General features: G+C 47.0%; 1 protein-coding gene and 2 non-coding genes across 5 annotated transcripts; 1 reads left to right on the forward strand and 2 right to left on the reverse strand.

The window, feature by feature from the left end:
• Positions 1-1,410: 1,410 nt before the first annotated feature.
• ZNF184 (zinc finger protein 184) lies at positions 1,411-16,786 on the reverse strand. 3 transcript variants are annotated; one of them, XM_023746756.1, is made up of 6 exons: positions 16,367-16,786; positions 16,004-16,142; positions 12,872-12,939; positions 11,918-12,044; positions 11,462-11,557; positions 1,411-1,741 (listed from the first exon to the last, which is right to left on the reverse strand). In XM_023746756.1, exons 2-6 carry the CDS (start codon positions 16,008-16,010, stop codon positions 1,413-1,415), a joined length of 627 nt encoding a protein of 208 aa, XP_023602524.1. In that variant the 5' UTR covers positions 16,011-16,142; positions 16,367-16,786; the 3' UTR covers positions 1,411-1,412. The 3 variants fall into 3 exon arrangements, with proteins under 3 accessions (XP_023602524.1, XP_014303397.1, XP_006105891.1); XM_014447911.2 differs by lacking the exon at positions 1,411-1,741 and adding an exon at positions 4,723-7,394 and having other exon boundaries at positions 16,402-16,786; XM_006105829.3 differs by lacking the exon at positions 1,411-1,741 and adding an exon at positions 4,723-7,394.
• Positions 16,787-19,784: 2,998 nt separating this feature from the next.
• TRNAS-AGA lies at positions 19,785-19,866 on the forward strand. Its single transcript has one exon. It is a non-coding gene; the product is annotated as a tRNA-Ser (tRNA).
• Positions 19,867-22,566: 2,700 nt separating this feature from the next.
• On the reverse strand, positions 22,567-22,638 carry TRNAQ-CUG. The gene has a single exon. It is a non-coding gene; the product is annotated as a tRNA-Gln (tRNA).
• Positions 22,639-25,152: the final 2,514 nt, after the last annotated feature.

Below are 25,152 nucleotides of genomic sequence, written 5' to 3' on the forward strand. Positions count from 1 at the left end.
CGGCCTCTGAGGTTTCCTACATCCGCCGGCTCCACCGAGTCCCGGCGCGCAGGGTTCGGTGACGGTTGGGATCCCGCGCGAGGGAAATGCGAGGGTGTTGGGGCGCCCCGCACCCGCGGCCCCGCGCCAGTCGAGCAGCGTCAGCGGGACCCGGGCGCGCGGGGCCGCGGCAGCCCCGCAGGCTCTGCGGTTTGGAGGCCGGAGCTATGCGCTCGGCCGAGGAGAGGGTTCCGAGGGGACGTGAGTCGTGAAGGGCTGGGCCGGGCGTCGCGCGGATCCCCGGAGTCGGAGCCGGGAGAGCAGGACCGGACACCGCGCAGCCGACGGCGGGCGTGCGCAGTGCGCCGGGTGGGGCCGCCCGTGGCGAGATGGCGACGTGGCTGAGCTCGGAGCAGCGGTGCTTTCGGGGCTCCGGCTCGGGGTGGGGAGAGGCCTCGGGGCCCGCCCGGCTCAGAGGGCGCGCGTGGGAGGCGACCCTGGGGGAGGCCGGGAGCTTGGCCCCCTGGCAGAGGACTGGCACCTGCTGGTTGCAGGAAGGCAAGTGCCGCCGGAAAGGAGACACAGCCCCTCGGTCCTGGCTGGTCCTAGGGTCAGGCGGGGCCTCCTCTCCCCACCCAGAGCCGGAGCCCCCGAAGGCGCCTCCTTCCCGAGCTCCGTCCCCTCGCCATTCACCGGCGCGGCCCGCCGGGCGCAGCAGCCGAGCGCCTGGATGGGAGCAAAGACGCGGACACGGCTTCACCTGCTTTGGGACCGAGTGGGCTTCAAAGGGAACGCATTCTTCAACGACCTTTCTGGAAAGAGTGGGACTCAGTTCGTGCCAATTGTATTGTCATTAGAAGGAACTTTTTTCGTCTTTAAACGTTATTTGGCTTTAAAACTTCGAGAATGTTAGTCACCTGGTTGATCCTGGCTTGGTGAGAAATTGAGCCTCAAATTCAATGAGACCTTATGTATTCGCATAAAAATCGGTTATTTGGTTTCTCTACCATAATTGTATCCAACTTGTTCGTCTATTTTCCCCTTTAAAATGATCTATTTTCTGATTTTAAGGAGGATTTAGAAAAGAGTGTTTTATTGTTTTTATAGTAGACTAGTCTTCATTCAGCATATTTTTGTAGCTATTTTGGTTTATTTTCTTTTTTGTAGCCAGTTTTGTAAATCAGTTTACTTTGGCCCTGACTGGTTTGGCTCAGTGGATAGAGCGTCAGCCTGCGGACTAAAGGGTCCCGGGTTCGATTCCAGTCAAGGGCATGTACATTGGTTGCAGGCACATCCCCAGTAGGGGGTGTGCAGGAGGCAGCTGATGTATCTAACTCTCTTTCCCTCTCCCTTCCTCTCTGTAAAAAATCAATAAAGTATATATTTTTTTAAAAAATCAGTTTACTTTGTTTCTTAAAATGGATTGTATGGATTCATTCCATCTTCTTCTTCAGAAATATGTGCGTGAACTTGAAGTGGCCTGATTCCGCTCGCAGCTGGTCCCCACAGAGTGAGGGCAGCTGGGAGTTCCAGGTGCGCGAGACGCTGGCGCCCTTTTCATCTGCGTGGACTCTCTGACCCCATCCGTCCTGGCCCCGACTCCCGGATGCCTCTCCCGGGCTCACCAAGGCCTTTACTTTGGGCTGAAAATCCTTTCTCCTAGTCGGTTCATGGGCGACTGGAGGGCCGCGGGAGAGACGTGGGGAAGGGCAGCTCCTCTCTTGTCCCCGGAAGACTGCGCGCTGTGGCACCTCCTTCAGTCCTGGGAGGACATGCAAAGAAAAAGAAGTATGTTTCCTGGGCTTCCCAATACATAGCAAAACTGTGCAGAATACCTTGTGTTTACATGTCACGTAGTGTCAGGTAACAGCTTTTATGAAAGTCTGGCCAGACAAGGGACATTCTTTGTTTTGCAGGAATGTCCACCATCCCTGGCCCTCAACCAGCATGACAACCAGAAAACTCTCACAAATTCCCAAAACCTCCCTAGGAGGTAGTACTGCTGTAACAAAGAGAGAAGAGCCCTGATGATATACTAGCATAGGATCTGGGCTGCAAGAATATAGGCCAGCCAACCTGGCAGGAAAACAAGTTCCCATAAACTACGCAACTGGATTTTACTGCAAGAGCCTAAATAAATGAGAAATTCTGACTCCTCAGTCAACCCAGTGGAAGGACTCTTGTGTTCCCTATTTTCAGCTGAAAGGCATGTTCTTGGCAAAGCTGGACACAGCACCACCACATTTGTGCACCCCGGGGTCCCTCAGCCAGGCCTGCACCCTCGTGTGCGGGAGCCTCAGTGGGACATCCTTAGTGCTGCCTGGGAGATGGGAGAGGCTCCCGCCACCACCACTGTGCTCACCAGCGGTGAGCCCAGCTTCTGGCTGAGCTGTGCTCCCCCTATGGGAGCACACTGACCACCAGGGGGCAGCCCCTGCGTTGGTCTGCCCCCTGGTGGTCAGTGTGCATCATAACAACCAGTCTTTCCTCTGTTTGGTGCATTTGCATATTAGCCTTTTATATAGGACTAGTGACTCAGTGCACGAAATCATGCGAGACCCAAACCCAGGGGAAATCGCGTGAGACCTGGGACCCCAGACTCCTCCAGCTCCACGGGACCCAGAGTCAAGTCCCCACCCACCCGTGCACACCTCGCCGCGCATGCAGCCCTGCTCCCCTGCATGCACCTCGCCGTGCACGTAGCCTCCTGGTGACCGGTCTTTGGTCATTATGGTGTTAGGGCCACTGGGTTTTTATAATATAGATAACTGTTGGGGGTCAAAAATGAGTCAGGAGAACTTTCAGGAGACAATCAGATAGGCAAGCTGAAATGTCCACGTGGCACCTGAGGAATTGGCTAGAACCGTGGTCGGCAAACTGCGGCTCGCGAGTCACATGCGGCTCTTTGGCTCCTTGAGTGTGGCTCTTCCTAAGCCTTAGAAGTACCCTAATTAAGTTAATAACAATGTACCTACCTATATAGTTTAAGTTTAAAAAATTTGGCTCTCAAAAGAAATTTTAATCGTACTGTTGATATTTTTGGCTCTGCTGACTAATGAGTTTGCCGACCACTGGGCTAGAAGATCAAGGTCAGGATGAGTTGTGGTTCGCCCTCGGTTCCTCAGTAGAGATGCAAGAGCCTACATTGCATTTGGAAAGGGAATGCCCATTTTTAAGAAAAGTATGGCCAGCCTCGTGGCTCAGGGGTTGAGCATTGACCTATGAACCAAGAGGTCACAGTTGGATAGGCTCGATCCCCAGTGTGGGGTGTGCAGGAGGCAGCTGATCCACGATTCTCTCTCATTGATGCTTCTATCTCTCTCTTCCCCCCTCACCCCACCCCTTCCTTTCTGAAATCAACTTTTAAAAATGTTTTTTTAAGAAAGAAAAGCAATGCTCTCCTAATAGTAAGGATTTCCGGTGAAGAGGTGGGGTCAGAAGGAATCAGGGATGGGAAGGGTGGGCTGTCAGCTTTGTTTTAAGGAGAAAATTTCACTGCGGCTCCGCTGACGTCTCCACAATGCGCTTGGCGGGGGCGCTGCGGGAGGAGGGAGAAGCGCTCCCGCGGTCGGGAAGGCAGCGCACCAGGGCCGGACCCCGGACCCCGCGTGCTGAGGGCGAGCCTGGCCCTTCTCGGCCCGTAGCCAAGGCCGCGTCGTGCGCGCCCTTTTCACGGGTGGTAGCTCCCAGGAGTCGAGGGGTGGAACCACCAGCCTCCCCCGAACCCCATTTTTTGCGAGGCTCGGGGGGCCTCTGTGAAGCCAGATGCACCAAAGAGCCCGGAGGGCGCGGCGTCAGGCTGGGAGGCTCCACGCACAGGGCTGTCCCCCCCCCCCCCCACCTCCCCCACTCCAGGTCTGCCTGCCCGCCTGACCCGGGCGCATCTGCGCGGTGAGTGGGCCCTGCCCAACACGCCCCGCCGGTGTCTTTCCCTTTTCAAATATTAGTTCGCTAACTTGTTCACGTGTGGATTCTGGCTATGGACGGACTTCTTGAGGAGGTGGGAGCCCAGCGTAACGCGTGGACGGCGGAGGAGCGAGCCGGGTCGCACCGAGACCGAGGGAGCCGCAGGGAGCGCGCTGTTCCTTCACTGGAGGGAGGCTGCTTCGGAGGCGCTGGTGTCGTCTGCAATGAAACTGTTTGTGCTACAAAACACTGACTATGCGCTCACGATCTTTAACAATGTGTTAATGCTTTCTGATAGAGCAGTTTGGGGATCTAAATTCAAGTTAGTACTTGTTTTCATGAAGAAAGTGCATTGCTGGCTATGCTTGCTAACCAGGATACTCATTTTCCATTCCCATTGTTATGCAAAGGTTTGTGTTTAAGCTGCTAGTGGTTTTCTGTCTTTCCTGGTCAGAATTAGTTGTTCTTGCAAACTAAGCAAAGCATCTTGCATTAAAATTTTGTAACAATGAAAGCTAGAAAAAGGACTATAGTTACGAACCCTCGGTGTCTGAAATAGTGTAAACGTGAGCTTGGAGCTGTTGAGGAATAGGTGTTTGCCCAGTTCCTAGTTGATGGCTTTTCATGCAATTTTGGGAGGTAGAGGGGCAGCTGGTGATTAACTTTTACATCCCATCAACACCATCTTTATATCACCTTTTGCCTTTACTCTCCCAACACATGTTGTCTTTTAAAATTTGCCTGTGAGAGGAAATGGAGATGGAAAGGAAAGGCAATCAGAGGATGAAACAATCTAAGAAAAGGGGCTGGTGGCCATCAAGACACCAAGTCCATACCTTTTGAGGACTTATAAGAACTTTAATATAATCTGTGGCCCAACATTTGAATTTTTTTTGTAATGTAAACTATGAAGCTGTATACCAGGCACGATTTAGCAATAGTGTATAGTTCCTGAAGCGATTCCACTATGCCACTAGGGTCAGGTAATGCTGGTTTAAGCTGTAGAAGAGAATCTCTATAATGGTAAGGAATTAGAATGTTAAAACATACTAGAAAACAATAGGAAAGTTCAATACTTGTGCTAAGACATTACATGCTACTGAATTATTAACATGAGGGTATTTTATAATTCTTTTTATTAAATAGGAACCAGTTACTCAAACAATTTAAATGCATTAGAGCAGGAGCACAATAGATCCCTAGTTGCTGAAGTGTAAATGCTTTCTTAGCAAAACATGCACGAATATATCCTAGATGCGACACAGCAAAATCTGATGTATAGTAATCCTATTCAAGAATATATTATGAGTAGACTGAATATAAACCTCCAAACAACCTTTGAAATCATCTTCTCCAAACCACTCATTTCACACAGGAAAACGAAGCTTGAAGCAGTTGAATTTTCTAATGTTACAAAGTTGCTTCGCATAATTGATTACTTCAGCCCAATGCACTTCCATCCCATAGTGTGACAGTAAAAGGTTAAAATGATTTAATCAGTTTCTCAGTCCATTCTGGTTCTTCAGTACTTGACAAAAGGACAAAGCACAGTCATATGCCAGGGTGCAGCCTCTGATGTTTGTTGAGAGCAGAGCGATACCTAAAGGCTTTTCCACAATCATCACATCCAAAAGGCTTCTCTCCCGAATGAACTCTCTGATGCTGAATGAGGTAAGTGCTCTGGCTGAAAGTCTTCCTGCATTCAGGACAGTTGTATGGCTTCTCCCCAGTGTGAGTGTTCTGGTGCTCAGTCAGGTGGGTGCTCCGGCTGAAGGCTTTGTCACATTCATTACACTTATACGGCTTCTCTCCAGTGTGGATTCTTTCATGCTGCGTCAGATGGGAGCTCTGGCTAAAAGCCTTTTCACATTTATTACACTGGTAGGGCTTTTCTTCTGTGTGAGTTTTTTGATGCTGAGCAAGAGATGAACAATGTCGAAAGGCTTTGCCACACTCACCACACTCATAAGGCTTTGCTCCTGTGTGAATTCTCTTATGTTGTGTAAGGTGTATGTTCTGGTTGAAGGCTCTCCCACATTCATTACACTTGTATGGTCTTTCTCCAGTATGTATTTTCCTATGCTGAATAAGGGATGAGCCATAACTAAAGGTTTTCCCACATTCGTGACACTGATAGGGTTTCTCACCAGTATGAATTCTTTCGTGTTTAGCAAGAGATGAACTCCGAATAAAGGCTTTCCCACATTCCTTACATTCGTAAGCTTTCTCTTGGGTATGAGTCTTCTGATGCTGATTAAGGTTTGAGAGGTAACTGAAAGCCTTCCCGCATTCACTGCATTCAAAGGGCTTTTCTCTGGTGTGGATTCTGCGGTGCTGTGTAAGGGATGAGCAATAACTGAAGGCCTTCCCACATTCATTGCATTTGTAAGGTTTTTCTCCAGTATGAATTTTCAGATGTTGAGCCAGGGATGACCAGTAACTAAAGGACTTTCCACACTCAGCACAATCGTAAGGTTTCTCCCCAGTGTGCGTTTTCTGATGCTGAGTGAGGTTGGAGTGCTGACTGAAGGCTTTCCCACATTCATTGCATTCATACGGTTTTTCACCAGTGTGAATCATATGATGACGGATAAATGTTGAGGGCCCATTGAAGGCCTTCCCACATTCATTACATTTATAGGTTTTCTCTCCAGTATGAATTTTTTGATGTTGAGTAAGGTGAGTGCTCCTTGTGAAGGTTTTATCACATTCAGCGCATTTAAATGGTTTTTCTCCTGTATGAATTTTCTGATGTTCCATAAAGTGGCCTCTCTGGCTAAAGGCCTTTCCACATTCATTACAAGTATATGGTTTCTCACCAGTATGAATTCTATGATGCTGAACAAGATGGGTCCTCTGACTAAAGGCTTTCCCACATTCATCACATTTATAGGGTTTTTCTCCCGTATGAATTCTCTGATGTTGAGTAAGAGATGGACCCTCAATGAAGCCTTTTCCACATTGATCACATTTATATGGTTTATCTCCAGTATGAATTCTTTGATGGTTTATAAGGTTTTCGCTCCTGCTAAAGGCTTTCTCGCATTCATTGCACTTGTAAGGTTTTTCTCCAGTATGTGTTCTCTGATGGCGAATAAGCGCTGAACAATAACTAAAAGCTTTCCCACACTCATTGCATTTACAAGATTTCTCTTTTTTAACTGGTTTTAAATTCTGTTTGATACTTGTTTTAGTAGCCGTCTCTTTTGGAGATACGTCCTGTTGTGGTACTAGGTTTGAACTAATATTGATGCTTTTTTCAAAGTCATGATTTACATGGTCTCTCTCCAAATGTGGTACTGTTTTCTCAGTTATTTTTATTTCCTTTAGCAATGTCTGGTCATTTGCCTGCTGCCTCTCTAGACTTTCTTCAGATACCCATGCTTCTGAGGAGTTAGAACTCCAAGACTCATCACTTTTGTGTTTTTCTACCGCTGCCTCTGGAGATGGCTCTTCAGAAGTGTCTGGCTCTGGGACTGACATGTTAGTTTCTGGTCCTGTTACCCAGTCTGAAAGAAAACATAATGCCAGCATTCTCTGAATAGAGGGGTGAAAAACAAACAGTAAATAACTGCTGTTGTGGAAATGACCTAATGAAATTAAATTTAAAGCCCTCAGGAAATGCTGAGGATTTTCAAAAATAGCCCTATTATTTGAGGAGAAATTTGGAAGGAGCTAAGGAGAATGATAACTAAATAAAAGATAAAAATAGTAAGTGAATATCTAATTCAGTTTTTAAAAAATATATTTTTATTGATTTCAGAGAGGAAGGAAGAGGGAGAGAGAGATAGAAACATCCATGATGAGAGAGAATCCTGGATTGGCTGCCTCCTGCAAGTCCCCCACCAGGGACCAAGCCCACAACCCAGGCATGTGACCTTGACCGGAATCGAACCTGGGACCCTTCAGTTTGCAGTCCGACGCTCTATCCACTGAGCCAAGCCGGCTAGGGGTAATTCAGTTTTATATATCATCTGTAAGAACTCGTAAGGGAACTCCATTTAAGGAAATTGTTAATTTAAAGAGTGACAGAGAGATGACTAAGAGGAGACACAAATAGACTAAGAGGAGGTAGTCTAAACTGAGATTTCTCACCAATGAACAACACCACAGAAATCTAATAACACTGATTTCAGGACAGAACAAACAAAAAAGACCTGGCTAAGACTGCATGGATTTTGGCCTGGAACACTGAAGTAACAGTCATATCACTGCTAAAAATGGGAAAATTGTAAACAGTAGAGGAAATAATTTAAGGGAGAGGGGAGGACAACAGTTTGACTCTAGGCGTTCTGAGAATTAGGAACAGAAATAGAGACTATAGTAGTACTTGTGGGGGTGGAAGACACCAAAAGAAGCAGAATAACCAAGATATTCAAATACAGGTTAGGAAATATCAACTCAAAAAATAAAGGAAAACAATAGCTGAAGCCATAGGAATGTATGTAAGAAAAGAACACAGGTGAGTGTGTAGGGTAATGGGATGAATAAAATATACGAATGAAAGAAGGCAGATTATTAGCAAAGAAAACAACAGATGAAACGAAAAGAAAAGTACATAATCAGGAAGTAGAGTTACACGACTGTACTTTCTACTCTGGGGTTAGGTTGTGTTTGTCAAGTCCCAAGAAAAGAAAGATGACAAGTAATGAAGCAGGGTAGTCAATGTCAGCAGATTCAGTCAAGAAAAAAGACTGTGTTTGCCCTGACCAGAGTGGCTCAGTTGGTTGAACATTGTCTCATGCACCGAGAGGTCACCAGTTGATTCCAGTCAGGGCACATGCCCAAGTTGCAGGCTCAACCCCCAGTAGTGGGAGTGTAGGAAGCAGCCGATGGATATTCTCACACCCATGTTTCTCTCTCTTCCTTCCTCTCTCTAATACCAATAAAAAGATGTTAAAAAGAGACTGTGTTTAAAAAATCTGGTAACAGGAGGGTACAGCAGACTGACCCCTGAGCTGCCAGCCCAGCCTATGACTATCACTGTCACCCCAAAAGCTCAAGCAGCGAGGCAGACCACCCCTGGCACTCGTGCCACCTGTGAGAGCAGCAGGTTCACAACAGCAGCTTCCCCAGCAGGGACCAAACAATCAAAGCAACACAGGGTTTGGGAAACAGCCACCCACAGAAGTGATACTAAGAAAGACATATTTGTACAGCAGGTGGCCATAAAGATGACCTCCCCTCCTAGTACTTCACAATGAAGGACTGGAGACCACGGCACCTGATGCTATTAAAGGAGAAAAGGCCAAGGAAGTGGCTAATCTCCAGCCCTGGTTGGAATTCCAGTTGAAGACAACAAAATGTGACCTATGCTATCCACACTGTCATGTCTTCTACATAAGTTACCAGAATACCAGGGGTGGGCAAGGAGTGAAGGACTGGAGAAAGTTCAAGAAGGCCAGACTGAACAGCACCAGAGGGATTGCACAAAGCCATTTCCACTTCACCACATGGAAAGCCTATGGGCACTGAGTAATAATCGAGGGGGTTGACAACCAGCAGCAAAGGAACACCGTGGGCCAGTGAGAAAGACTACACATCAGCATATGGTCATGACTCTGCTGGGGCCAGGTCACAAGGCAGCCTAGAAAGGATGTCAAGAAAGAGGGTAAGAAAAATCATGCAGACAGGGCCCAGGACCAGGACCCACCTCAGTGTAGGTACCAACACAACTTCAATGACCTGTACAGATGCCTGCAGAACTATAAATCAAGTCACAGACATGAAAGCAGCAAGTCACCAGCGAAAGGTAAGTCTACTTCAAATGCTGAAGAGGGCAGGACCAGGGCAAGCTTGCCAAGACTGTCGTCACTGGCTCACTTCCAGCAACAAAAAGTGAACAAGAGACTGGAACTAAATACTTCAAGTGATGGTCTTCTGCCCACCGGAATTATCTACATCATCTGTGCAACAGGTTGTATTATTTTTTTACCTAAATATAATCTCTTTTTGGTAATGACTAAAGCATTAAAAAAAACACTAGGATTTTTTTTCAATACCTTTTTAAGTATTTTTAAATTGTTTTATATGTGCTCAAGTTGGGATTTTTAAAGACTTTTTATTTATTTATATTTTTTTATTGATTTCAGAGAAGAAGGGTGAGGGTGAGGAGGGAGAGAGAGATAGAAACATCAATGATGAGAGAGAATCATTGATTGGCTGCCTCCTGCACGCCCCTTACTAGGGATCGAGCCTGCAACCTGGGCATGTGCCCTTGACCGGAATGGAACCCGGGACCCTTCAGTCCGCAGGCCGATGCTCTATCCACTGAGCCAAACCAGCTAGAGCTAAAGACTTTGTTTTTAATTCATAATAAAACTTGGAAGAAGGGGATGGGGTGGAAGTGGAGGAAGGTATAGGGAGCATAAATGATGAAAAAAAGATTTGTTTTTAAATATACACACCAAAGACAAAAAACAACAACACAAAAGTTAATAAGCACAAAGTTAATAAGTCTCTTATTTAAAAATATATTAGTTTTCTAAATTGCATTCCATGAAACCATATTCTAATATAAAGGTTATAAAGCTGCAGTGTGAAAAAAGATTCATGACCGGGAGTGGGGAAATGTTACATTCTATGCAACTCTGTTGGAAATTCATAATGCCCAGCTGTGTATTTTAAAACTATGTGAGTGGTCCTCCAGTAATTAACTTGCTAAAATTTAAGCTAATAGCACTTTCCACATTTGAACATGGCATGCTTTTTTTTTCCCTCCATAAGACAGAACTCTGGTGGGTGGGTGGGAAGAGATTAACCAAAGAACTTGTATGCATATATGCACAACCCATGAACACAGACAATAGTGTGGGGAAGGCAACAGGTGAATGAGGGGGACAGGTGAATGAGGGGAAAGAGGACATTGGTAATACTTTCAACAATAAAGATTAACAACAACAACAAAAAGAACCGCACTCCCACCTCATTCTCTCCGGAGTGTTCTCCCTACCTAGAGTGACTAAGTTTGCACATTTTCCAGGATCTGGTCTTTGAAGAGGTCTCTCTGTGCAGTTTGGGAATTAATGCTTTACAAGAAAGTATAATTTCAAGGATAGTCTGGTAAAGTGACAGAATCAGAAGCTGATATTAAGAATCACACTGATACTAAGAAAGGTATGCAATCACTACTGCAGAGGGTGGATGGGAAGCAAGGAGGCAGATTGGATGGTAGCCAAATAGATTAACCATGTTGAATGAAAGTACTTGGAAATTAAGGTTACCTACTTCTATTTGAAGGTACTAATGATACAGCCAGTCACCCAAAAGGAAAGGGCTGGAAAGTGAAGTGATAATTATGAACTAAGGTTCCCAACGGAGATGGGAAAAGATGGGATCCAGAACTAGTGAAGAGGTTACCTTTACATAAACTTTATAAAGGCAGGGAGAGTACCTTCTCTGAGGAGTATAAAAATAGAATATGTGCTGAGACAGTGTTTTGACAAAGCATAGGGGAGTCCAGGTGGCATCCCATTTCTCCACAGGAAGCAAGTACATCCACATTTCAGACATGAGATCCTCTTGCCAGGCTGGTGGTTTGGGTTAATGACATTCCTCTCCGGGAACCATTACTTACCTCCAGAGCCGCCCACTGGAATGCCTGAGTCCACAATCCATGGCTCTGTCCCTTGCTCTAACTGGGAAATCACATCAGGTTTGGAAACTTGGAGTCCTGCTCATGAGGAAGAAAAAAAAGACAGGTACCTGTCTGCAGTGAGGGAAACGTGCCAAGTCAGAATTCCTTTTCACCACTTTGTCTCAAGAGGAAAGGACATGCAGGACTGATCCGATGGGAATGACTAGTATATCAAGCGTCAGTGTTACAAATTCCCTGACACGGTATAATTTGGGAACTGATCTGGGTTCAGAAAAATTATTAGTCTGTCCTACTCGCTAGGAGAGAGAAACCTGTTCCAGGCATTTCAAAATTAGGAATCCTTGGTTCTTTACCTTAAAGGCAAAATTCACCTAAGTACAAGATAACCCCCTTCCTCCTTTATCCCCCAGATATTAACTCAGACATCATCCTTACCTATAGAGACCAGGTGTGTATAATTTTCCAAAGTCACATCCCTGAACAAATCTCTCTGTACAGGATCCAGCTGTTTCCATTCTTCCCGCGTAAAGTCCACCACCACATCCTTGAAGGTCACTGATTCCTGAAATACAAACACATTTCTGCTGGACCACAAAGCATTTACCTAAGAAAGGGGTACAGTTAGCAATACTGACAGATAAGGCAAGCTGTGGGCTATCTGAAAAATGATTCTGGTATTTCCTCCTTTGTAAAATGAATATGAAAACATAAACCAAAAGGTTGGGGGTTCTATTCCCGGTCAGGACACATAATCACGTTGCAGATTCCTTCCCTGGTTGGGGCATGTACGGAAGGCAACCAATTGATGTTTCTCTCATATAGATGTTCCTCTTTTTCTCCCTAAAATCAATAAAATATATCCTCTGGTGAGGGTAGGAAAAAACAACAATTAATGGTTCACAAATGGTCTATAGAATAAAGCTTTCAACTTCTTATCTAGACACGACCTTTCATATTCCAACCTTATTCAACCATTTGTTTACTATTTGCCCAAATAAATCATCTTCTCCAATTTTTCATGAATCCTATATGACACCAGCTAATTCTTATCTGTTAACTTTTGTTCATAATCTTTATCCATACTCAGAATATACCTCAACTCTCTGACCTTATTTGTCCATCTACATCTTATTCATTCTCTATTTTCCACAGCATTCATCTCACCTTTTAAATATTTACCTGCCACACTGAAGCATGGCAAACTACTAATAAAAAAGAGGTAAGTGGTAAATGCATTAGTTAAGCTGGAGAGGCAGAACTAGGAAGTACATCCAATGGGAGCCCAGAATGAAACACAACATTGGTTTTTGGATAAATATACCCCACAGCAAAAGAATGTACGATCCCACTCTAAGGGCTGAAATGGCATTTCAGGAAATCCCAACTTACCTGAAAATTGGCTGATGGGAGTCTAGTATGCCCCGCTTGGAGAAGGGCAGATACTGGAGAGGGCAGACCTAGGCAAGGAAGAAGAAACCAGTGAATCCTGTCCAACACAGCTGCTCCCAGCGATCTGTCAAGTCCACTTGTTTTTCTATTTGAAAATAACAGGAATTGTGCCATTTCCTTTAATTCACAGAATCCAAAGAAGAATCAAGATAATTGCTGACGAGGGCCCTGATACTCTCATTGGTAGCTTGAGAAGGTAAATCATTACTTTAAGATTCACAATTTTGTCTCTAGATACTTACAGCCATATGGATCACACACTCAATCTATGTTCCTATTAAGTGAGGCAAAATATTTCTGGGCTTCCTCTGTTACATAAAAAAATATGACTACTTTCCAAAAGTCTTCACAGGCCTTTTGAAACTTTGCTATTAATGCAAATCAAATGTCACAGGGGTGTATACTAACTTATACTACTTACAAGAATGTCTACAATTAAATGGACATGGTCAATACAACTGCTGGCATGGGGGCAGGAACTCGGGGGTGGCTTTCTCCCAGATGGCAGTGCTCGCAGGGGTCACTGTTCCGTGCTGGGGCCTCCCCCATTGCCGAGCTGACTGGCAGCCATGGCTGAGTTCCCATCAGCATGGTGCACACTGTTCACTCTGCCCTGGTGATTCCCTGAGAGCCCGCCCCATCCAATCTGCAGCCCCACCCAAGCTGTTTGCAGTGGCTTTTCCATATGAATGGTCTGTCCTGGCTCAGGCTTCAGACTTTTAAAAAATCTCTTAAACAAGCAGCAGCTGGCATGAGCATGCCCCAAATCTATCAATAAGAGGCCTAAGACCCAGCACAAGGACCATCCGCCTTCCTTCACAGCTGGACCTCGCATGGGCACTTCCAAGCCCAACACAAATAGCAGCCACCTGGTGATCTCTCTGTAGCTCCTGCTGGGTGGCCCCAGGCAGTGACTGACTGTGCCCCTCCAGGGAGGCCCCAGAGCCAGTGGACAGCTCAGACCAAAGCAGATTACAACTCTACATGTCCACAAGCGAAACACTCAAGGGGCAGACTCAGTGAGCACCAAAGCCCCACTGAAGCAAATCCTACTCCATAGGGATGTTTTCTGCACAGCAGCTCTCCCACTGTAGTCACAGCTGGTCCTCACAGCCAATTGGCCTGGAGGTCAATTCCTCCCAGTGACGTCAACAGCAATCAAGGTTCAACTACAACAAGACTGTGCACACAGCCCACACAGGGATGCACCTAGAGTGCCCAGCTCAGGTGACTGGGGAAGCTGAACTACTGGGCCTTACCAGACACCTACTACCAAGGTCACTCTACCAATTCCAGGAGACATAGCAGCTCTATGCAGGGGGCATGCAGGAAGCAGCTGATCAATGATTCTCATCATTGATGTTTCTCTCTCTCCCTCTCTGAAATTATATATATAAAAGAATTGAGACAAATATAAGGTATAGCTCAACCTACATAAATAATATAATGTTAAGACTTCTAATGATATTAAAGAAACGCAAGAAAATGACTGTGTAATAATAGTTAGGTTAAACCAAACTGACTGCATAGCCATACCTAAAGAATGTAAAGACAGTGACAATGCAGAGGAAAGTCTACAGGGACATGTCACAGAGCTCTTTTCTTACCCTCATCTGTTTGGTGACATGTAGGAAGAAATAGAAGGGATATTCAATAAATCTGCTAGTTACATAAAGTTGGAAAAGAGAGTTAAAACAATGAATAACTAAATTAAGATTATTAATTATTCTGACAAGCTGGAGCTCTTGGCCAAAATATTAAATAATCACAAATGTGAACTCTGGCATTAGGGATAAAAAAAACAATTCTATTACACAAAGATGGCCTGAATCTAGTTCATTGCAAGTTATGTAAAAATGATCTAGGGTTTACAGCATAATATCGCTAATTTTTAAAATCCAAATACAATCTGATACTAAACCACAGAAGTATAATCCAAATTGAAAGAAGTAGTACATCATACTTTTAGTATTTTTGAAAGCACATTCACTGAACTGTTTCATTTTTAAGAAGCACGCTGTCATTGCCGTAGAGTTTCAGAGGTCTCACTATATCACATGAACAAGCATCAAAGGAACGGAGGCTATTCTGCTTAGAAACGAATTTGTGAATAGGATTTAATAGCTGATTTGACGCACCTGAAGGACAGCGGTGTGAGAGTGAAAACAGTTTTGCTTTGGGGACTCCAAGAACTAAGATCAATGCAGAAGTTAAGGAACAGGCACTTCTGTCTAAATAAGGGATTAAAAAGAGAGAGGAGGGGAAAGTCTGCACACAAAATGGAGAGTTTAATGCCACACTCGTACAGGATCGGCCCCGGATGGCCATCTCCCATCGATATTTTAAAAAATTATTTCTTGCATTGAAAGAATGATTGCCAAGACTCTTTTTCTGACTTCAAGATTACCTGATCTAGCCCTAACTGGTTTGGCTCAGTGGATAGAGCGTCAGCCTGAGGACTCAAGGGTCCCAGGTTCGATTCCGGTCAAGGGCATGTACTTTGGTTGTGGGCACATCTCCAGTAGGGAATGTGCAGGAGGCAGCTGATCGATGTTTCTCTCTCATCGATGTTTCTAACTCTCTATTCCCTCTCCCTTCCTCTCTGTAAAAAATCAATAAAATATATACTTAAAAAAAGATTACCTGATCTCTAATAATAAAAGCGTAATATGCTAATTAGACCTGATGTCCTTCCGAAGGACTTTCTGGACAAAGCGGGGGCTGTGAGGGAAGCCTGGGTCTCTGGTGCCTGCCAGCCGGCAGCCGGGGGAAGGAAGGCCTACTCTTGCACAAATTTCGTGCATCGGGCCTCTAGTATTTAATAAATATAAGTCATGTGAGGATCACAGACATTCTGCATCATTCCTCCTGTCGTTCCCCAACCCCCAAGCCGGGGAGAGTTAACTCCCTCCAATATAAATGGGTCTCTTTGCTTGATTCTTAAATAGATTTCCTCCTTCCGCCGCTTCCAGCTGACAAGTACTAGTATGTGATCTTCAAGTGATGACTATCTTTTGCCTCCATCATCACACCCCCACCCCCTACCCCCACAACCTCCGTCGTCCCCACTACCTTCCATCTCAGGAGCTCATCCCGTTCCTCTGGAACCCGCTCGCCAGGGTTTCCCAAGCAGCGTCCCTCCAGTGCGTCCTCAGTCTGGGGCTCAGGGATCCAGACAGAACTCTGCACCTGCACCCGCGCTGAGGATGGCCTAGGAGACACGGGGCGGGTCAGCAGCAGGCGTCACAACCAACCCTCTGAGTTCTGCGTGGTGCCAGGAGGTCCTTGGGGAGAGCCGTGCCGGCAGTGCACTCCCGCTGAACAAAGCAGGGAGCCCGGGACGCAGGCTCAGCCCAGGACCAGGAAAACCCTCGGTGCCCCCCCCCCCCCGCCCCCGAGAATCTGGCCGGAGGCGCCCACAGGACTTCCCCTTACCTTCCTCCCCTGCGGGCTGGGACTGTAACGCACACCTGTTGCGGGGGCAGAGAGCTGGAAGGTGGCCTGGTGGGCGGGGCCAGCGCCGTCCTTCCCCCGGAGCGGAACAAAAGAACAAAGCCGTCCGCGGGATCCGGGCGGAACCGCCCGCGCTGAAGCTGAAGGCGGCGTGGGGCGCCCCCTTCCAGGACTCCCCCGCTCCCTCCGCAGAGGCCTTTCCAAGCTGGGCGAGCCGGGTGACGTCACGCGACCGGAGAGCTGACGGTTGCCATGGTGATATGTAGGCTTCCCTCCAAAGCGATCCACAAGCTCCGATAGCTGGTCCGGAAGCGCCGGGAGGATTCCCAAACCTAGAGCCGCTAAACTGGCCCAGCGCCTACCTCCGTCCCGGTCTACAGTGGCTTCAACGGCCACTTCCGGTCGTCTGGAGAGACCCCGCCCCCGTCCACGGGAGCGTGAAAGCGCTGGTGGACACACAGGACTACGATTTCCAGAATGCTCCACGCGCTGGCGCAGGACTACGATTCCCAGGATGCGTCACGCGCTGACGCAGGACTACGATCCCCAGGATGCTCCGCGCGCTGACCCATTTCCCAGTGGCCTCGGTCACCGGGTGAGACCCCGTCGCGCCGGCCGCCTTGTCATTTGCCCGGAACCGCTTCGGTGGAGGGGTGCACTGGAGCGCGGACTCGAGTTTGTGGCTCGGACAGATCATAAGAAATACACATTTTCACGCATGTAATTTTAAAAAGCAAACATTTCGCCATGCATGAAGTACTTTTATGACCTGTCCCGCACTCTATTCAGTGTTCTATGCCTTTTTAAAAAAATTCTGGTCCTGACCCACTGTATTGCTTTTATGACTCCCAAATGTGTCGCAACCCATAATTTTTAAAATGCTGAAAGAATCGGGAGGTGGCGTCACCATGTTTTGCCCGACTGCAGTGCAGTGGGACGTCGGTAGGTTTTTATATTTTTAAATACGTGGCCTACGCATTTTACTGCGCTTGTCTGTGTCCACAGCACTTGGACAGGGGCTAAAATCAAGTGACTCAACCTGTTGGTTTACAGAACTTAACTCGGAAATCCTAATAGTAAATGGACACAAAGTTGCCGTCAAGGAAGGAACAATATCTAGAAGTCTCTCAAGAGCAGATTTCCGGGCGGCGGGGGTCAGTAGGAACTAGAAAATTTAAAGAAACAATTTGGTATTCTCAGTAGATTGCAAGAAAACATGGCATAAATGAAACTCGAAAGAAAGCTGTGAGAGAACACTTGAAATAAAGACACGAAGTGAAAAGGAATACAAACATATAGCACACATTTAAAATGCAGCAACAATTAAAGTTCTGGAGAAGAACTGGCGCTGTGGCAACGTGAATCAGTTGCGTGCAGGACATTCTTTTAAAGCTCCTCCATGACTGGAAGAAAGAGACGGGTGATAAAGGACAGGAAGGAGCGCCAGGTGTGGACAGTCGGCACGCCAGGAAGGACCAGTGAAGTCAGCTACCATTTCACTTCTGTGTGTGCCAGGGAGTGTCTTAGTGCACCCCATCTGTTTATTTAATTCTTGGAACAACCTAATGAAGTTACTTCTGTATTATTGTTTCTACTTTACGACGAAGGAAACCGAGGTACAGATAAGTTCAATAACCTGCCCAAGTTCGCATAGCCAGTAAATGGGGAAGCTTGGACCTCAATTTAGTAATCTGGTCCCAAACTCTCACTTTCAGTCTCTAACACTAGACTCCCTAGTCAAGAGATTAGCAATTTTCTGAGTTTAAGAAACATCAATCAACCAATGAATGAATTCATAAATGAGTGGAACAAATAGATGTTTCTCTTTTTAAAATTAATAAATAAAGAAGAAAAAATACATCTCTTATTCCTTGCTGGCGGGCATGCAAAGTGGTATAGCTACTTTGGAAGACAGTTTGGTAATTCCTTACAAAACTAAACAAAAAAGGGTGGAAATTTACAGAATGTGTATAGATTAATAATTTAAGATCTAACCCTTAGTTATTTGCACAATGAGTAAGATTTTAGTAATAACTTGTTATTTTTAACTTAAAAATACATAGTGAATATCTTATATAATATCCTATATAATAAAAGGGTAATATGCAAATCAACCTAATGGAAGAAGGACCGGTCGCTATGATGTGCACTGACCACCAGGGGGCAGATGCTGAACATAGGAGCTGCCCCCTGGTGGTCACTGTGCTCCCACAAGGGGAGCCCAGCTCAGCCAGAAGCCGGCTCAAGGCTGGCAAGTGCAGCAGCAATGGTGGGAGCAGGCCTAAGCCGTCAGTCAGACATCCCCTGAGGGCTCCTAGATTGAGAAAGGGCACAGGCTGGGCTGAGGGACCTCCCTCCCATTCCCCCCCCCCCCCATGCACGAATGTGATGCACCGGGCCTCTGGTTCATGTATAATGTACCTTTCAGTGACAGCAAAAGTATTACATCCTACTGATGGATTTTTTAAAAAGGAAAATATTTACTGAAATTTAACAGATACACAAAGAAAAGCATATGAAGGTGAATGACAATATATTTACACAAAGCAAACACACCCTTGTACCTAGCACCCAGTGTGCGAACCAAAATCGGTACCAGGGGCTCCCCCAAGGGTAGTGGGGCCTCTCCGTCTGCACCCGACAAGGTAATAATCCTTCTGATTTCTAATGCCATAGGTTCGTTTCACCTGTTCGCAAGCTTCCAACAAATGGAATGCACTATAGTGTGTCTTCTTCTGTGTCTGGCTTTATCAGTTTTTGAGATTTCACCGTATGGAGTGTGTACTTACAGTTTCTTCACTCTTTGTGGTGTGTATTCCACTGTATAAAAAAATCCACTATTTTTTCTACTGTAGACGGACATTTGGTTTGTTTCCAGTTTAGGGCTAAAATAATAACTAATTTTTGTTTCCTGCAACTCAAGCCTTACTCTCTTCTGTTACCAAAATCTAGTCTGCCATGTTTTTCCCATCCAGTAAAACAGAGTTGCAGTTACGTCCAGTCCTTGTTCATTGTTACCCTAAAGCAAACAACCAGTTAATAATTTTAGTTCCAACAATCACGGATTGCTTTCTATTTTGCAGGTGTTATTAAATACAAAAGTTTGCTTATTTATCTATCTATTTATTTATTTATTTTGGTATCTAACTTCAAGCAAAGCTAGGGTTCCAAAAGACTTGGGGGAAGGGGATCATTTATGTTTGACAAAAATGTGTGCACCAAAAAAACCAAAACAAAAAACTGATATGTATAAATGATGGACAACAATCCTTTCACCTAAAGGTTTGTGTTCATCTTACAAAGCCTGTCTGTATGTGGGTTACAGATTGACTAAAGCAAATGGTTACTCTTGTTTGTGTTCTTTGTTGTCTATAATCTGAAGAAGACTTTCCAGAGGTTTGTAGTCGTGGCCGAGTGGTTAAGGCGATGGACTAGAAATCCATTGGGGTCTCCCCGCGCAGGTTCGAATCCTGCCGACTACGTGGTCCTTTTCCCCAGGCAGGCGACTCCGCCCCCAGTACCTGTTTTGTATTAACACTTGCCAGCAATCATGCCCCTTAGAATCAAGTGCTATATTCCACCTTTCTTTAACGTGGAACTTGCCGGCGACAGGCCACTGATGGGCGCTGGGCTCGAGCTGCAGGGGCCTGGGCCAGAGCAACACTCCAGTGCCATCTGAAGGGATCCCAACTAGATCTACCTTAAGGCTCAGAGGAGGACCAGGAGATGCCCTGACCTGTTTGACTCAGTTAGTAGAGCATCAGCCGGTGGACTGAAGGGTCCCAGGTTCAATCCTGGTCAAGGGCACATGTCCAGGTTGTGGGCTCTATCCCCTGTGGGGGGCATGCAGGAGGCAGCTGACCAGTGATTCTCTCTCATCATTGATGTTTCTACCTCTTTCTCCCTTCCTCTCTGAAATATTTTTTAAAAAGTAAAAGGCAGGAGACTTCTCAGACTCCTTGGGCGTTAGAATATGGGTGTCTGGCACCTGCCTCTCATTGGCACTTGCACAAAGAGCTACTGGGGCAAAATGCCAAGAAGGTCAAAAGGCCCATGTAGGTGTTCAAGTCCTCCATCCGCCTGGACACCACACCCTGGAAGGTCGTACAAGAATAGTTTCTGGCAGCACTGTTTATCATGGCTCACCTGGATGAGTTTATTTGACAAGTCGTTGCCTGTGTAAGCAAGGTGAAGTCCTACTGGGTGAGGTTGGTCTGTAAATCTAATGACCTTGTCCTTAAAAGGAGAGGGAGACTCAGAGACACGGACAAAGGCCACTGAAAGGGAGGCCTCTCCGAACGTGAGGTCAGAGGCCGTCAAGACTGGAAGGAACCAGGGATGTAAAATTCTAGCTGTTTTGCAGGTGTGCTCAGTCCGTGCAGCGGAAACATGCTGGGCCCATAGCCCAGAGGTCGATGGGTCGAAACTGTCCCCTGCTGGGTTTTTCTCCCCAGGCTTTCCCAAGACCCGCGGAGACCCAGTCAAGGGAAGGAGACAGGGTGACCTCGTCCTGGGGGCTCCAACTGTGTCCAAAGTTCACAGAATAAAGGAAGATGCTCCCCGTCTCAACTGCCTGTTTGCTCACTGCTTGATGAATCAGAGAAACATGACCGGGATGACCATGGCCGTGGTCGGGCATATTCCTCCGCTGCTGGGCGGTCTGGTCCTTCAAACGGACAGAGTCCGGGTCCACTGTGAAGGGGGAGGTCCGAGAAGAACCTGGAATAAAGGGCATCTCTGTGCGGGTGGAGGCAGACAGTGGGTTGATGTGATTTCACCTTGTCCTGGAGCAAGGACAACGGAGGAGAAAGTGTGCGACTGGAAGATGCTGGAAGAGGAGCAGAGAGGGGAGGGAGAGGATGGGAGAGGAGGAAGGAGACAGGGACGATCAGCAAATATTACCAAAAAAATCTTAGGGACGGAAAGAGTGAAGAAAAAGGCTGGTTTAATGCTTTAGAATAGACACATAAAATAGAGATTGTTTACAAAGATGAAATTTTATGAGGGAGAAAAACAAAATGTCTAAGCCCTTGGGTAAACTGACCCAGTTCATAACGGAAGAAGGCATGCAGCTGCTCTCAGCAACGGGGAGGAGACTGACGTGACGAGCAGACTTCAAACCTGGACAAGCGGAGACGGAATGGCAAGCTGCCACCGCAGAGCGAGGCAGAACCTCCCGGGAACTCCTAGGAAGGCACCCACCAGGGTTAGTATTCCCTTAACACATTAGCCCACACTGTGAATCACACAGGGGGTTTGGGGGCTGAACTCTGTGCCCAGAATAAGTCAGAACCTCACCTCATCTTTGGTCCCTCTCCCCCACCGTCCTGGACCCCAGGAAGAGCCAGCCCAGCAGGACTGCGTGGACTCTTTTTGGACGAGAAGCCAATAAAGGGCCTGCCCCACCTTCGTGAACTGTGTGGTGGTTTGCTTATGAACCCCCAGCTTGGAGTCACACCTGGGGGACCTCAGCTCTGAGTCTCGGTTTTCACTGTAGATGGGCCACGATTTCCTGGAACTTCTTTTTCTAGTGCTTGTCGCAGGGGCCGACTCCTTGGAGAGCAAACAGGCTTTCCTTGGGAGGGCTGCCTGCAGCGCAGGGTTTTGGCTGCAGGAACCAGAAGGCATCACCAAAGCCCAGGCTCCCTCGGGGAAAGGAGACACCATTAGGCCTGTGGTCTAACTCCTTTTTAAAAAGCAATGAGTCTTTCACTAACATCAGGAAGAACCAGATTGGTGAGTTTTCCTTTCAGGGAGACACAGCTGGTTCTCATATACGTGACACATTGAGATGTTTTCTCTTCCATCGTCAGCAGGATTCACACCTGTGTGGGGAGAACCGAGTGGGTTCTGGTCCGTAGTTTTAACCACTCGGCCACAACGACACATGAGCTCTCTGGCTCATCAGCCCACGAAGCCACACCGAGCTTCATCTCTCTTCAAAAGAGGTCAGATATTCTACCAGAAAGTGCACCTGCTGTCAGTGTTTCCTACTCGGACTCATGATGCGTTTCTTCCTTATAAAGTACATTTTCTTACCCCAGAGCGGAATTCTGCTCCTGCATCCTCACAGATGCAGGTGTGCTGACACTTCACGAAGCCACAGGCGATGTCAGGATCGAAACTGAATTTGGTCATTTAGGTGGTGTTTTCCTTGGAGGAAAAAAAGAAAAATGACAGACAGGTTCCACCGAGATTTGAACTCGGATCGCTGGATTCAGAGTCCAGAGTGCTAACCATTACACCATGGAACCCTGCACGCACCTCCTTTTCCCATAATTGTCTATGATGAGTTAAGCAATTCTACTGACAGCATCATCTGTTAAAGTTCTTTGTCTGCATCCACTCACGGCGCTCTTCAGAGGAAATGATGACATTTTATTTATCTTATGTTTTTGCTGAGCACCCGAACAATGAAGTCTACCCTCCCCCGATAAATAACTGGGGAACGTGGTGGTCCTAGTGCTTGCTTTCTTCAGTAAGAGAGTGAGTGCGCCTTTCTTAGCTCCAGCACCCCTGAGCGGGGAAGCCGGGGGTGCTATGCTGATTATATGATTTAATGCTTGAGAACTTGGTGAAATTCGTATTTTAGTTCCTAAATAGACAAGTAAACTATGAACTTAGAGATTTCACATCTCTTATCTGCAACTCTGCTGGATTTCAGCCCTGAGCTGTTTTTCCCCACCTACTGGTAGATTACGTGCTTATCGGGCCCGTCTCCTGTGAGAAAACAGCATTCACGGGTCGATTTCTGGCAAACCCACGCAGGAAAACTTGCAGAAGGAGTGTGTTTGAGAGAAAACGGGCGAATTGTGCTCGAAAAAGTCTGCGTTGTGTCACCTGCAGCGCTGGGGGAGGGGGTGGCCGAGCCGCGGCACCTCCAGGTCATCCTGCTGACCTCGTCGGGAGGCCGGTGCCCCGGGCAAGCTCCCACCTGCCCCGGAGCCGCCCTCACGGCTGTTGCGCAGAGACCTGCCCCTGGACCCAGTTACAGAACAAGTTTCCGGGGCAGGTTTTTCGGGGTCCAGGCGACCCAGCCCTGCAGAGTCCGCCCCCTTCGCCCAGGTCTCCGCTCCCGAGCGCACTCAGAACGCTCCGCGGCGCAGCTCTCAGCCCAAAGCCGCGCGTGGGCTTCTGTGCTGGTGGGTTCCGGGCGGGAGTGCAGCATCTCTCCGGGCTGCGTAACGACTTTAACCCAGTGGTGGTGACCCTGCCACTCAGCGAGGCGGCGCAGGGCCCCCCGGCTGAACAAACACCCGTCCGCGCCCTGCGCGGTGAGCCTCAAAGTCCCTATTGTGGAAAGAGGTCATTAGAGGGCGCCTCCTTCGGACCGTTTCCTTAGCGAGTGGGTAGAACCCTGTGGAGGGTGAGGGGCTGGAGACACAGGCGCACTCCCTATCCCCGAGCAGATTAGTGTCCACTGGGCAGGAAGTGCCTAAACACAGCCCCCAAACAAAACCCACCCGGGGATGTTGGGGAAAACGCTTGCTTCTGGCCGTCTAGCCACGCGGATAAGATGGAAAGCTAAAACACGAATCGAAATGGACATTTCTGATCTGCACAAGAAGCCATGGTGCTACTCTGCAGAAAGAGCTGGTCCGTGACCTTCTAGACACAGAATGTACAATGTAGTGCAGCCTATGGGTCCGGGCTATAGAAAATGAAGTGGTTTGTTGGCGTGTGAACACACAAAAAAAACACAAAGGCCCTGCGGTGGGGCTGCCCTCAATATGTGGGCGACCCCTGGCTGTGTCATTTTAGGCATTTCTCAAAACAAGAAAACAAAGGTGGCAATTTCTTCCTTGTCCCTTTAATGGCCTGTGAAGGTATTGGGGTAGATTTCTAAGACCTGTGTGGGTGTACCGCCCCCTGGCATATGGGATGGACACTTATGCACCCTCTCACCCAAGACAAACCCAGATGTAGCAAGCAATTCCAGGGAAGCGAAGACTCTGCCGCAGCCAGAGAATCCCCCACATTTGGGTTTCTTCCTTCTATCATGTAGCCTAGTTGTAATGATAATAAGAAACAAAATCACTCCGGTAAATCAGGCATAAAGCTGCTACAGACGCACGCCCTTTACACCCAGGCTGCTGATTCATTAACCTTAATATTGTCAATTAGGAGGCAAAGTCGCACCCACGCCTGAAGCTGAGGTTCCAGTCAAACCAGTTGTCCTCGTCTCTCTCTTCTCCAAGTGGTTATATGATGTGGGCTCCTGACCATGCAGTTTGGAGAGACATGAGTTAGACAGGTCTAGGCCAGGTCCAGTGGATTCAACCAGGTTCTGTTTTAAGCCATTTCACATTCCCATCAATGTAAAAAAAATAATTAAAGCAACCACATGCAGTAAGAAAATTCAAGTAAATATGCCAGTAAATGTTATGTTAAACATAAAGTTCCTAGAAATAACCTAGATTGGAGCACTCCGTACTGTAAAGATCTCAGCTCTACCCCACATTGATCTATAGCAGTGGTTCTCAACCTTGGCTGCACATTAGAATCACCTGGGAATCTTTTTAAACTCCTGATTTCTGGGCCTCATCCTCTGGAAATTCTGTTTTTTGTTACTAATGTGTGGCCCCACCCCATACAAGAACAGAATTTCTGAGGATGAGCCGTACTCCCACTCAACCTCTTGAAGATGATCATTAGGGACACACGGGGAGGACCCCTAAAGAAGAAAAGCTGGGCACAAGGGTGCCGGCCAGTTACAAAGATGTCCATGTGCCACTTGCATGTCTAGCTCCTCGACCCCGATCCTTATC

Source organism: Myotis lucifugus, unplaced genomic scaffold (assembly GCF_000147115.1).
Source record: "Myotis lucifugus unplaced genomic scaffold, Myoluc2.0 scaffold_728, whole genome shotgun sequence".
NCBI classification, from domain to species: Eukaryota; Metazoa; Chordata; class Mammalia; order Chiroptera; family Vespertilionidae; genus Myotis; species Myotis lucifugus.